The sequence below is a fragment of the Octodon degus genome, unplaced genomic scaffold, assembly GCF_000260255.1.
Source record: "Octodon degus isolate 3935 unplaced genomic scaffold, OctDeg1.0 scaffold00122, whole genome shotgun sequence".
NCBI lineage: Eukaryota > Metazoa > Chordata > Mammalia > Rodentia > Octodontidae > Octodon > Octodon degus.
Window position 1 is genome coordinate 6,112,547 of NW_004524698.1, and position 15,453 is coordinate 6,127,999.

A 15,453-nucleotide genomic window follows, 5' to 3' on the forward strand; every position below is an offset into this window, starting at 1 on the left:
CAGGGTAGCAGGAAGCTCTCCACACACTCACTGGAACTGGGCTAGCCAAATTGGCTTCTTGATAGCAATTGAGAGAAACAATCTCTTTACAACCCATTACCTGTTGTTGATCCATGGTATTGTGGACAGCCCAGTGCAGGATACTCTCAAAGCTTAAGGAGAGCTCTGTAACTGGTCTAAGGAACCAATGCTCCAAATTGAAGGAAGTGCCCTAGCTCATGACAATTAAGCAAGAGAGAGCAGCTGACAATGAAATGATGTGCATTTCACAGTCAGCAGCAATGGGGTTTTCACAGTGCAGCTCCTGTCATGGTAGCAGGGATGTGCCTGGAAGACTCATTCATTCAATAAATACGTGCAGGGCAAATACTGACAAGGCTTTGTTCTAGGTCACAGCAATGTAGAATACACAAGGCAGAAAATGTACCTGGTCATGTAGATACTATAATTGGGAAGAAAAAATTGAAATGAATAATTAAGCAGCAAGATTATTTCAGATAGTGGTGAGTACTATGTGGACTATATCACAGGATGTAAGGGAGAAATTTGGGGTGACAGGTGAGTGAAGAAAACTATGCATGGAGGCTGACTCGGGAGGATGACAAGTTCAAGTCTAGACTGGGCAGTTTAGTGACATAATGAGATCCCATTTCAAAATTAAAATTAAAAATAGAAAAGGGCTGGGGATCTAACTCACTGCAAAGATCCTAGGTTCAATCCCCACTCCTGGAAGAAGAATAGAGGTCCTCACTGAAGAGCTGACATCAAAGAACAAGAAAGGGCTATGATGCAGAAATTGGAAGCAGAAAGTGGTCCTTGGATGATCCATCCCTTACCAAGGAAGAAGGACATGCAAAGACTTTTTGAGCCCAGATGTTTAGATCATAATAAGGACAAAGAGAATACTATGCAGTGAGGTGAGAAGTAGGCAGAAGCAAGGCCACATGAGTTTGCAAAAGCCATCAATTTTATTTACACACCAATGGAGAATTGTGGGAGGTTTTTAGGCAAAAGGAAGGCAAGATCACATCTGTAACCTTTAGAAGTTGCAGTGAGGAGAATGGATTCGAAGCTAGGAGAGGAGCAGCAGCCACTTGGCAGTGGTGATCAGAACGAGAATGCTGTTCGAAGGACAAATTGGATGAAGTCAGGCTGTGTTGAGCAGACAGAATAGATAAGATCTGGAGTGGTTTGATAGTGGTTTGAAGGGGCAGGATGAGGATGCTGAGGGAAAGCCCCTTTCCATCACTGATGGACTAGTTGATAGAGGCATTCAGGTAGTTCACAGTACTCTTGTTTGTATTTCTAAGGGGTGGGGTTGGAGTCAGTTTTCTCTTAATATTCATGTCTGCAGCTCAACCTGCCTACTGAAAGGTTTGGGAAAGATGACTTACACAGTAATCCTTACAGTCACCCAGCTGACCAGAATATGGTACATAGTGGATTTCGTGGTGAGAGGAGGAAAAGTTTCATCAAAGCTGAGATGGAACTACTGCCTGCAACTCAACAGTCCAGAGGTCAAAATGAACTGAAACACAGTTGGCTCATTGGCTAACAGTGAGTAAGTGCAGGCAGGCAGCCTCCAACCTTTCCCTTGCCACCCAACTATTATTGTTTTTTCCAAGTCTCTAAATATCTCTTAATGACTTGCAGCCACCTACCATGACCATACTCTTCTAGTTGTCATGACTGAGAGCAGGCTACTGTGACTAGTTCCCTTTTTAATTCTTTCCATAAATGTATGTTGAGCAGCTGCTTTGTGCCACTGGCTCTAAGAAGCCTATAATCTTATTTGCATAATTCTTAAATAATCTGTTGCTATTTCTGTAGCTTTCAAGCCCCTCACTCCACACAGCCATGCATAGAAAACTTAGAGCATAATGCTGCCTTGAATTTATATTTTTAAGTTTAAAAATTATGAAGTATATGAAACAATCCATAAACAAATATTTGCAATAATTATTAAGCAAAAAATAACCTTCAGGTAACTAGCCCCCAGATAGATTACATTTGATCCTCCAAATCTTTTGACTCTACAACCGTGGATTCACCCAACTGTGCATTTAAAATATTAGAAAAGACTGTTGTCGGTGATGAATATGTGCAGGCATCTTCCTTTTTACTATTCCCTGAACAATGCAGCATAACAGATCTGTTTATAGCACTCAGATTGTGTTAAATATTAGAAGTAATCTAGATGATTTGAAGTATAGTGGAGGATAAGCATAGGGTATATGCAAATCTATGATATTTTCTATAAAGGACATGAGCATTTGTAGACTTTAACATTAGTAGTTCTCTATGAGGACATCTAGGGGAGTGTCCTGAAAGCATACTGTCTTAGTTAGTTTTTTACCCATTGCTGGAACAAATACCTGCCACTGCCCCAATATTTGGCTGCTTTGAAATTTCTTTTTCAAGATTAACTAGTCCACTGTGCTTAATCTCAGTCTCAGGCAAAGTCTCTGGACAGGAGCAAAATGCAGACAAACCTTCTGCCAGGCCATAACACAAATCATCCACAGTGCAACAACCAATGCTGTCCTTCCCAGCAGAAACCTCCCCAGCCTGGTTCTTACAGTTAGGCTTCCTATCAGGATTCTAGTCTGAGCTCTGGCAGAATCCTCCAAACAGAACAGCCGAAGCTGTTTCAGTGCTTCACTTGTAGGCGACATCTCTGAACCTTTCCTATCTCTTCCCATAAGCCATTCCCAAAAGCTTGCAATCCACATTGTCAGGTATAGCCACAGCAACAACCCCACTCCTGGTACCAAATTCTGTCTTAGTTACTTTTTTACTTGTTGTTGGAACAAATACCCAACACTCAAAATGAAGGAAGGAAAGGTTTATTTAGCTCACAGTTACTGGAGGGTTCAGTCCATATTCCACTGGCTCCAAGGCAAACAACAGCAGTTCATGCAGAAGAAAACAATGAAGAGCAGAGGAGGAGCAGCAGCTGTGGTATCCATCAAGCCTCTCTCTTCCTTCTACACTGACTGCAAAGGCTGGCGCTCCATGGCGAAGATCATAGCTCTTCCAAAATGGCACGGCTTCCAAGATTAAGTTGCTCCAAAGACTGGGACTTCTCCACTGAAGCAGGGCAGGGTGGCAGGAAGCCTTTCCCAATTCCTGGGCCCTGCTCACCTGCAGGGCTAGGCCCCCATGCAGAGAACTGCAGAGCTGATTCAGCCAAGTTACACAGTATATCAACTAACACACATACTGCTGTGGATCCCAAGGCCTGACTTTAGGTTCATCACAATACATGTAGTTCTTGTGTCCTGACTTCTGTGACTATTATTTTATTATTGACTCAGAACTTCTGAAATTAATTGTTGCAGTTATGACAAAGCATCAGGGAAAGATATTTGCATTCCTCTAAAAAAAATTTTAGTATATATTTGTAACACCTAATAATTGTATTCATTTTAGCATGTTTCCTCTTGGCCAGTTTTATTCCCACCTCCTTCCCCTAATACATTCCTCCTTTTGAAAGCTTGAGAGGCTCTCTCTTCTGATAGTTCGTTCCTGTACTCTCTTTCTCTTTTCCTTTTGATTTCACCAGTGGGTATTTACTTGAACAAGACTCACAATAGAAATATTAATAGACATTTTTGTAGATTTCTTCTAAGCTCAAGCAAGGCAGCAGTCCCCACAGTGAGTTCATACAACATATTAGCTTCTCAAAAATCTCTTAGCCCTGCAGAGTATAGAATATATGGGAATGATGTCTTTCTTGCAGTAGTGCCATTGTGATTTGGAGAGGTTGTTCTGTCCTGGGCCTTGCTGAAGTTTTTTTCTGAGTTTTGTGCTCATGTGGGCTGTGGTTGTTTGAGTGATGAAGGCTTTTTGCTGACTTTGTGAAAGATAAGCAAGTGAAACCCTAAAGTTAAGAATCCATGCTTCAGCCAAGACTGGCACCAGGTCTACTAGGACCATTCCCAGCATACCACATGGTGAATGTTAAAAGACATTTCTGTAGATTTCTTCTAAGCTCAAGCAAGGCAGCAATCCCCACAGTGAGTTCATACAGCATATTAGCTTCTCAAAAATCTCTTAGCCCTGCAGCAAGCTTTCTACTTACATACATTTTTCATTGTTTTAAAGGGTAAATAATGCTTTTCTGGACTGACTCCAAGGCAAAAGTCAACCAGGTGGCCTCCAGCAGTCTGGAAGCTATTGGAATATGAATAGTGGTAATGGCTGGGTGAAGTTTTTTTTTTTTTTTCTTCCTTTTCTCTTAAAAGTAATCATCTTTCCAAGTTGAAGAATAATAACAATGAGAATTTAAAAATATGTTGTGGCATTCTCCCCAGATATTATATTTTTGGCGTGCTGTTCAGCTATGTGATGGGCAGTCAGCCAGCATGATTACTGTAAATTCTACAAAAGCTTCTGAGAGAGAGCCCTGATTTCAGCTCTGGCCAATCACAGTAAAAAATGACACCTGCCCTTTGTTCTCAGCATGGTTGCCTGGACTGTAAGGCTTTTTATCACCCATGGCCCAGACCTGCAACAAAAACAAATGAAGATTTTTTTTCTGAGAAGATTTTAAATGAAATATAGTTATGAAAACAATAAGCATTAGTAATCTAGTCTTTTCTGTGAAATTAGCATATCAAAGAAACTAATATTTAATTTTGCATTACAAAATTATTTGTAATGACCCTAAAGCAAAAGATGCTTCTTGAAAATGAAATTTTCTTATGTATTTCTGTGAAGAATATCTTGCAGCTGTATTGTAATATGTATGTAATGTGTTTTGTGTACATAATATATTTTTAAAATTGAAGCTAATGCCAAACCAGCACAAAACAACATCGAATCTCAGTATGTGTATGATTGGGAGAATTGCGACTTGTATAGCATCAAAACTACAATGAGTTTTATGGGTTAGTTGAAGTCCAACTGCATATCTATCTTATCTATCTATTGGTCGGTCTGTCTATCTATCTGTCTGTCTGGCTGGCTGTCTGTCTGTCTGGCTGTCTGTCTGTCTGGCTGTCTGTCTGTCTGCCTGCCTGCCTGCCTGCCTGCCTGTCTGTCTATCTATCTATCTCTATAGAGAGATCAAATTGTAATCTTTAAACTGGTAAGATCTCTCTGGGTATAGTCACACACACTGGTAATTCCAACTATTTGAGAAGCTGAGGCAAGAGGACCACAAGTTTGGGGCCAGCCTGTGTACCTTAGTAAGACCCTGCCTCAAAATAAAATAAAAGGGGGAGAGGGATAGAGATGTCATTCAGTTGTACTCACATAGCATAGGTGAGGCTTTGGGTTCAATCCACAAGACTCTAATAAACAGGTAAAAATCTAGCAAAATAATCAAGCACTTGTTAATCTGGAACTCTGGAGATGGTGACCCTTTAACACACACATAAGGAACATGCAATCATTTTGGAAAAGTTAGCCTATTAGAAGTTTTATATACATGTTTCCTAAAAGTCATCTGGTAGTTAAAATTGAAGACAGGTTTTTGTAAACATTTATGTATTTAAAATAACTGAACGTAAGCAGATTTGCAGAGACTGCACTCTGAACATATCTACTTTATTGATAATGCAATTTTATTTGCTTTGCTCTGGCATTCAGAATAGGACAACATGGAAAAAGGAAAATAATCAAGAGTATCCTTGTGCTATGTGAAATAATATGCATAATATGAACTTTCCTGTGAAAATATGTGGGTAGGAGTCATGTGGAAAATGGAGTATTATAAAGACATTGTCCAGTTTCATGTGACTGAGTTGGGAAATGAGGTTAGAATTCAGGTTTTGGTCGGAACTTGAAAACTTACTGTTGATTTGTCATTTCTCCACCACTTAGCAGCTTCTAAAATACTTTGAAAAATACCTGGGATTGAGACAGAGATGATGGGAGAATGTAAAGGGGGGAAGCTTAGTACTTCATGAAGGAAATGAGAATTCAACAAGCTGGCTCACCAGTGGTTCTTCATAGGCTTCAGGTAGTGAGCTACAAATGTCTGCTTAGACTCCTTGACAAATAAGAGAGGACTACCATTTTCTCCTGATATAATATAAAGATGGGTGGAAGAAGTGTATTCAGTAGGACAGACAACTCCAAAGTTGTATTGGCTCTTCTAATACTCAAAAGAAGCAGTGAAAAAGGAAGAATGAGAACTGGATTTTCTTGTAGACCAGCTGCATCTCCTCTATGTGTTAGGATGTTTTGTTCTAATATGTTCCCCATCTCCAGAATTAGAAAATGCTCCATTTCAACTAGAAAATGTCTTTTAGCTTTAAAAATATAAACTATAGTCACAGCCTCTTTCACTTTTGCTCCTACCCTGTGTCTTTGGCATTGTAGCAGCACGTTAAACTACCCCTGTTTTTCCTATTTTTTCATTCTACTTTTTTTTTTTTAAACCCACTTAGTCAGGTTTTAGTTTAAAATAAGTGTTCTTTTCATGGTCACGACAAGGTGCATATTTCAAAATCCAGTGGTTACTTTCTGTCTTTGTCTGTGGGCTATCAGCATCATGTATAATGGCAAATTACTTCTTTCTTTTTTAAAAATTGTTTTCTTGGTTTCTAGGACACTGCGTTCTCTAGGGTCTCCACATATCTCATTAGCCATTTCTTTTTATTCTCTTTTGCTGAATCCTCTGTGCTTGTCTGTCCTTTTCAACACTGCAGTGTCCTGGGGAGCCACTATATTTTTTAAATTTTTGCTTCATTTATACCTTAGTAGCCTCATTTGTTCTGATGAAATTGAATGCCTTCTATATGCTTATGACTCCCAAATTACTATTTCCAGTATAAACCTCTTCTTTCTAACTCCAGACTTGCACATCCAGTTGTCTGTCCAGCACTTATACACAGATATGGCATAGATATTTTAACCTTAACATGTCTAAAACTTAATTTTTGGTTCCTTCCAACTCAGTGCTCTATCTTTCCTTTCCTCTTTCTGTACCATAGTACACAATCCTTCTCTTACATCCCCTACAGCTGATCCATTTGCAGATCTTCTTGGCTCCCTTCTATCTATATCCAGTTCACAAGGTTCTCACCACCAGTGCTTGTCCAGATGCCACCAGGGATCTCCTAGTCACTTTTTCACCTCTGAGACATAGTAACCTAAAGAAGGAGAGGTTTGTTTTGGACAGACTGACTTCCTTCCTTCCTTCCTTCCTTCCTTCCTTCCTTCCAGTTCCTGGTGGTCTGACTCTAAAGCAGAAAGGGTGTAGTGGAAAGACTAAAGGAGAAAAGCTACTTCCATCATGGCAGCTAGGAAAAGAGAGCAAAAGAGGGAGGACTAGGGACCAACATACACCCTTCTAGGTCACACCGCAGTGACCCACCTCTATCCAGGCCTCTTGACAGCACATTTAGCTGCTGTACTCATTGGACAAAACTATTGATGAATACAGCCCCCACATGACCCACTCACCTTACACACCTGAGTATTTGGGGGGGGGAGCCATAACACTCCCCCATCTTTCCTCACTTCAACTGTTACCACATGGATCTGTTCTCAGTAGGAGAGAGTCCAAAGTCAGTTGCCATCACTCCTTTGCCCCAAACTGCCCAATGACTCTGGTAACTTGAAGTAGAAGCCAGAGACCTTATAGTGGCCTCCCAGCAAGCTGCATGATGGATACCCAAGTCACCCCCTGGCTCCCTCCTACTATTCTCCTTCTTCCCCTTTGTTCTCTATCTGCCCTATCTTTCATGAAGTTCTTCGAAAACTTCAGACACCATTGAGAGTGAAGCTGTCTATACCTCAGGTTCCCAGGTAGAGGCCATTTCTCCTCATGAATTTGGTGGGCCCATGAGAAGTGTGCACAGCTTGGGGAGCTCATGCACATAGTGACTTTACCTTTACTTGATATGTACAGCTTTCTCTTGCTTCCCATGAAGCCACCAAGCATGAAGCCACCAAGACTTTCTGTTCTACTACAGATTAGATAATCTTCCTGTCCCAGATCATACCCTCCCCTTAAACTCCACAGGAAAAACTCATTCATTAGGCTGATTGTATAAATAAACACAATACAGGCTTTAGGAATTTCCTTTCTCCAGGAGCGAGGGCTCCACCTGGCCCCAGCTTTTGTACATTGACTCCTGTCTTTTTCATCCCCTACTGTCCTCCTTCTAGAGTTTTGTGAGCTACACTGGATGTGGAAACACACTGGCTGTCCTCACCTTAGGGCCCCTTCACTGGTTGTTCTCTCCATGTTGTTGTTCACAATATTTAGATTAGAATATTTTGGGTTTTCTTTCATGTTCTTTCTCAAATTCTACCATCTTAGTAGGATTATCTTGGCCATCGATTTTAAGGCTGCTGCCTGTGTCCTCCCCTGGCTCTTATAGTCCTTCCTGGGTTCCACTTCCTTATTCCATGGCCCTCTTCAACTTCTAACATGCTTTTCTGATATAGTTTATTTGTATGTTTTATTAACTGCTCATTCTTAATTTCTCCCTATGGTAATGAATGTCCATAATGATAGGTCGCTTTGACTGTTTTGTTCACTGATATATCCCAAGCATAAAATGAAATAAAATAATGACTGGAAACTTATTGCACACACAAGGGACAAGTGGTTATTATTGGACATTATAAACATAACAAACAGATTTAACCAAGACATTTAATGTACTAAAATGATTAAATGTGTATTTAAAATTGTTTGTATATAGAGCAATTGATAGAATGAAAATTGGATTTGGCATAATAGCAAAACTAAGAAACAAATGAAAGTTATAATACTTTGAGAAAAGAGATCAACAAAGATATCAGAAAACTGAAGAATATCCCCTGTTCCTAGGTAGGCAGAATCAGTATGATCAAAATAGTCATACTTCCAAAATTGTTACCCAGAATTAATATAATGCAAGTCAAAATGCCAATAGCATCCCTCACAAAACTAGAGAATGCATGATTTTTTTTAGCTAAGATAATTATACTACTGATTTCTATCAGTTTTTTTAAAGTAGCAGTTAATGCTTAAAATTTTTACTTTGACCAATTTTATATGCTTATATCTGTAATCTGAGGAACTACATTGAAGACAACATTGTGCAATATAACCATTGTTGAATACCTTTTTTGTTTAAATTGTGTATCATTTCTAATTTTTTAGCTATTCTTCTTCTGTTCTCTTTAAAATAAAAACCCCTAGATAATATAATTCTAATAGTCATATGGAATCAGAAGAGACACAGAATAACAAAAACAATTCTCAGTAATGAAGATGAGGAAGAAACCTCACAATCCCTAACTTCAAATTATACTACAAAGCTACAGTGATTAAAAAATATATATGGTTTAAGTTAAAAAAATTATGTGGATCAGTGGAATAATAAAAGATGCAGAAACAATTCCAAGCACACTCAGCTACTTTATCTTTGACAAGGGACCAAATCTTTTTGCAGGAGGAAAGATAGCCTCCTTAACAAGTGGTTTTCCAACCAATTATCCACATGCTGAGGATTGAACCTAGATCCATATCTCTCACCATGCACTAAACTAAAATCAAAATGAATCAAAGATTAAAGCAGAATAGAAATACTTAATCTCCTTAAAGATAAAATAGCTAAAACATTTAAAGACATAGGTATAGGCAAAAACTTTCTGGATAGAACCCTAGTTGCACAAGAAATAATACCAAAAAATTCAACAAATGGGATCATAGTAAATTAAAAGCTTCTGTGCTGGGGAGATAGTTTGGTGACATAAGTACCTGCCTGGCAAATGTGAGGACCCAGGTTTGATCCCAGTACTGCATGCCAGGCTAGCCCTACACTGTGCTGGCCACCAAAACTGGGCATGGTGGTACACGACTGGAATCCCAGTGCTGGGGAGGCTGAGACAGGAGGATCACTAGGAGGCCAAGCTGGGTAGCAAGACCCTGTACCAAACAAGTAAATAAATAAAATATTTTTAAAAATCAAATTAAAAGCTTCTGCACAGCAAAGGAAACCACCATCAGAGTGAAAAGCCAACCTATAGAATGGGAAAACAGTTTTACCATCTACTCCTCAAAGGACTGATATCTAGAATATAAAAAGAACTGAAGAAAATTAGACCCTTTCTCCAATTTAAAGACCCAATAAAAAATTGGCATCTGAGATGAATAGACAATTCTCAGGTGAGGAAGTATAAACAACCAACAAATACATAAAAAAAAAGTTCAGCATCACCAGCCATTCAAGTAATACAAATTAAAACAACACTGAGATTCCCTAAAACTCCAGAAAAAATGGCTGTCATCAAGAAATCAACCAGGTTAGATTTCAGGACTTATGTGTAAACATAAGAATTATATAATTCTTATTTTTTGCAGAACCGGGAATTGAACTCAGGCCCTTGCCTTATTTTACTGAGCCATCTCCCAACCCAACAATTATGTAATTCTTTTTGCCTATTTTTAAAATATATTTTAATTTTTAAAATGTTTTTTTCATCGTATTCTGTAGGGACTTAAAATTCAACATATCAATACTTGATGAAAAATACCTGTTCCATGTTATGCCTAAAATGTTTGATATTCAGACAGATAGTGAGGTTAATCTTAACAGCCTAGGTTGTATGGTAATGACAATAAGCTTCTCTTCTGGAAGGTTAACAACCTAAGTTTGCAGACCGAAATTAGAGAAAAAGGAGGGCCACAAGGAAAGCCAACATTTTGGCCTTAGCCTTCCAAGGTCAATTAAGACTCAGGACATACGAGAACTTGTACTGTAACGTCATGTAACTTAGTAGTGTCCCAAATTTTCTAATCAACGAGATTATGGGGCCAAAGAGGAAAGTGATTGATAATGTAGAGTGTGCCTAAGGATAGTCATCTGGAGAGAAAACATTTTCTCAGGCTTTCACAGAGAGCACATTGGTCAAGCAATGGCTGCGACTCATCCACATGGCTGACACTGACAAAGGATCTACAATCTGAGGTACAGGATCTCAGGATAAATCCTGAGGGGGTATCACTGACCTTATCAGACCTAAAAGATCCAACTCTTGTTGCATAGGTCCTGCTTTATCTTGGTCTTAACCATCCAGCAGAAAAGTATAAAAACGAAGTATAAGAAGTAAAACCATGGTGTTATGTTGAGCTGTAGGGGACTCAGGTCAACAATTTCTGATACTGCCAGTCAAGCAGAAGACCCAATACTATTATGGACTGCTGGACTCTTTTAGAATATTTTGCTGAGTTAAAGGTGTGCCTATGATATTGAAATGATGGAACTAAACAAAAAAGGGGATACAGATGAATGTGCACTTTGTATCTGTGTATTCAAAATGGTTAGGATAGATACATAGTTACATTCTCTTAATGAATAGAGGGATTTGTTCTAATAGTGTTTGTAAATAAGATATCATGCATGCATCTTGTACAGCAAATAACCACTAGGAAGAGAGTATGCAATGTGTTAATTATTAAAACTGCCCTACCAATTTGATTTGAAACTGTCTCATTGCTATTTGTTTCTCAATAAAATTATGGAGAAATAATAATAATAAAAAAGGAAATCAACCAATAACAAATGTTAGTGGGGGCTGTGGAGAGAAGGGAAAGGATCTCTTCTTCATTGTTGTTTTTTGTTTCTGTTTTTTGTTTTTTTTTTCTTTTTTGCACTACTGGAGATTGAACTCGGGACCCTGTGCTTCCCAGGCAGGCACTTACTCTACTGAACTATCTCTTGGTCCCCTCTTCTTCATTGTTGGTGGGAGTATCAACTGATACAACTACTATGGAAATCAATATGAATATTCCTCAGAAAACTAAAACTAGAAATTCCATTTTTTCCAGCTATTTGTCATCTAGATATCTTCCAAAAGAATTAAAGACATTGTGTCACAGTGATGTATGCATACCTGTGTTTCATAGCATAATTCATAATAGCTGAATTTTGGAGGCACCCTATGTGTTCATCATCCAATGAATGAGTAAAAATGTGGTATTTATGCACAATGAAATACTACTCTGCCATAAGGGAGAATAATTTAAGTCATTTGTAGGAAAATAGACAAATGTTGAGACCATAATATGAAGTGAATCAGACACATAAGCTTGATTTCTCTGATATTGAAAAATCAATACTATATGTAAATGAAGTACAATTTTTTATGTATTTTATATTGTGTTTCATGACAATTAATAGTAAAAAAGGAGAAAAAAGTATATTCGAATCTAGCATGGACAATGTCTCTAAAAGTGTACTTTGATTTAGTACAATTGTCTTATGTGTTTGGGAGTTTATTAGTCTCGTTGTTACACTGTATGCTTAATAACTAACTTTATAAGGGCTTTCAGGGTGAATAAATGAATCTGGTGCTGGCAAAAAGGGAAAGAGGAGAGGAAAGAGAAAAAAATAATGGCAACATGTTACGTATGTGTACCAGGTTCCCACAATGAATGTAACTATTACGTATTGCAAATAAATTAATAATAATTTTTTTCAGGTACTAAGAAAAATGCTTAAAGACAACAAAGTAGAATAACAAATAGAAAATGTAATCTTTGAAGTTAAGAAACTCATTTAATTTATTGTAATAAAAGAGACCCTAAAGAACTAAACCAAAATACCATTTCTTGTCTATTATTTAAAAAAGAAAAAAGAAAGCCAAAAGATTAACAATATGCTCTGTTTACAAAGTTGTGGATAATTAGTATCTTTAAGATTATTGGCAGAAAATGCAAAATGATACATATGCTATAAGTCACTAAATTTCCAGGCTGGACTCAAATTTGCAACCTTCCTGCAAATGGGACTGATCTTCACCCTCAAAATCATTGGAAGTTAGATTGCAGCCACACCCTGTCAGTCAGTATGTACATCTCCTCTTCAATAACTTAAATTGCTTTTGTATCTTAGAAAGGTAGTTTAATTTTATAGAGTCCTCTTTTAGGCTTCATGAGGTTCCCTAGAATGGGACACTTTAAAAATCCCTTCAAATAACATGTTCTCTGATAATAGTAGGCAAGACCTTTTGGAACACTATGGAAACCTAAGTCCCACATCTTTCAAGGCAGTTAAGCATTTTCTCTGACTCCCGAGGCAGCCTGAGTTTAGATTCTCAGCATGTTAGGCGACACAGCAACTGTCTTTGTGCCCAGAGCAGTGTGGCCCCACGTTGTGCAGGACTTGATGGAGAGCTCTTGCCCCTTGGCACACTGTGGGTGGGGCCTCATTAGTCTGACTCCCTCCCTTAAGGTCCCCTTAGAAGTCACCTTCCTACCTCATAATACACTGCAACTCTGCTTGAACTTGATACATTTCCATTTAAATTGCCTAGCTCCTGTCCTTGTCCTTGTCCTTGTCCTTGTCCTTGCTGCCACCCTGGAAGTGGTGACAACAGCAAACACAGTCAATATGCTGTCTGTCATGGGACAGAGACAGAAACTGTTGTGAATCTAGTGCAAATTAGCTTGAAAATTAAACTATTTCACTAGTTTAAATAATTCAAACGTGCTTATTTTAGCCTATTCCAGTTCGACTACTTTTTGAAAGAACTTCATTTTGGACTACAAAGCCTCTGAATTTTATTTTGCTCCTTGTAATTTTTGTTTTCTTTCTCTTGCAGGGTATATGAGAAATACTGATTTCCATCTGACCTTCATCAGTTGACCTTGAAAAAGCTCATGGGATCCTTTTCCTTAATGCAATTCAGTTTAACCTCACTGTTTATTTTTTATTGTTCACCTTAACTTCAACTGCCTATCCACTCAACTGAGTAGTTAGGAATGTCCATTTCTCCTGGTCATCCATTATATGCATGTTTTCAGGTGCTGATTACTAAACTCATTTAGTCCCTACTGCCTGCAAAATGTTACATTATTTTTATAACAATGGCTTTGCCTCTTAAAATCATTAGTACAATGTTAGACAGAAAAGAGGGAGACCTTTGATACTCTCAGGGTAGCGAGAATACTGGATGCCAAGGGCTTCTTTCTGTAAGTGGCTATTTCTAAGCTGATTTTAAGATCAGGCTTGGGGAAGCTTTGGGATCTTTTTAGATTTTTATCACTACTTTCTTAATCTAGGCAACAAACATGACCAGAAGAAAAATATCATATACTCTATTAAGCTTATATAAAAAGCAGTTAAATAAATTTTGAACTGTTTTTATATAAATAGGCTGTTTTTACTTTTGGTGAAAAACTCTTAGGCTTTTCTCTCTTAAGGAGCCTCATTTTAATATCTCTTTTCACAGTCCATATAGATCAAATAAAGTAAATAATCACTGTTGAATCTTGGGCCTTACTTTCATCTTTATATTAATGTGGTTCCCCTGATTTTCAGGCTGGAACAAATTATTTCTATAAAAATCAACTAGACACAAATATAGACATTGTATGTGGTTTGTATGCGTGTGAAAAACTTTCCTTTGTTTGATGCCAGTTATTTTCCACTACCAATTCAATAGGCTTGCTTTCCTGTTCAATTTCTGTGAACTTGAACTGGTCCACAGACCTAGAGTATGCATACCAATTGCCCGTGCCACATCATCGTAATCCAGTTCCTGGACCCCAATTTTACCCTGTAATATAAGGAAAGGATTACTGTACATTTAATTGTAGAATAAAATTGAGGAATAAATCATGTATTTTACAGCTGGGCAGCCAACAATTCACAGCATTAAGAGATCTTCTGTGTCACTAATTGCTGTGTTGAAATTAACTTTTCAAATCTCTCTATTCAAGGGAAATTGGGATTTGAAACTCTTGGGCCAAGACTCATGACTGGGGCAAGTGTGCCCTGCAGAAAGGGCTGCGCTGGGTGGGGTGAGAGGGTGGCTGAGAACAGATGGTGTCCAAGCCTTTTCTCTGGAATTATAGATGCACAGGCTCTGCGTTTCCCTGTACTCTGCCAGCTGAAGCTGTGTTAGTGCTGTTGACACTAATATAAAATGTTTGGTCCATTTGAAATCTTTGCTGTTGCCTTATATGGGGAAAACCAAATCCCTCAGCCTGTGTTGGAAACGCAGCCAAGCTGACTCTAGATGTGTGGCTGTGGCAGGCGTTTTACTGCTGTGGAAAGCAGCCATTTCAGCCCTGCACCTGCCAGCCTGGCTACCTTGGGGCGTGCTTCAATCTTTGTGTCTGGGGTTGCTATTCCTCACTTGCTGCATTTTCCAGGGTGCAGCCCAGAGGAGGAAACAGGGATGCTTGCATTCTTTGAAGGCTCTCAGAAGTTTTATAAACAATACATTTATTTTTCATAGTTTTAGGGACTGGAAGTCCAAAGTCAAGATGTGTGCAAGATTTGGTGTCTGGTGAGCCCACTCGCAGGTGGATGCTATCCTGCTGTGTCATCACATGGTAGAAGGAGCAAAGGGTATTTCTTGGGCCTCTTACTATTATTATTTTTTTGCTTGGATTTTTTTTTTTTTTTTTGAGATGGTCTCATGTAGTGCAGGCTGGTCTTGAACTCATTATGGAGCCCAGACTGACCTCAAACTCAGAGTGATCCTCCTGCTTCA

The 15,453-nt window shown here is 38.6% G+C and overlaps 1 protein-coding gene across 1 annotated transcript in view; it reads left to right on the forward strand.

Annotated features, from left to right (window-relative positions):
• Positions 1-13,673, forward strand: part of Epsti1 (epithelial stromal interaction 1) — a 121,318-nt gene extending 107,645 nt beyond the window's left edge. Inside the window, exon 8 of the mRNA XM_023700191.1 lies at positions 13,555-13,673. Coding sequence (XP_023555959.1) covers positions 13,555-13,563 — 9 coding nt within the window. The 3' untranslated portion in view covers positions 13,564-13,673. The remainder of the gene's footprint in view (positions 1-13,554) is intronic.
• Positions 13,674-15,453: the final 1,780 nt, after the last annotated feature.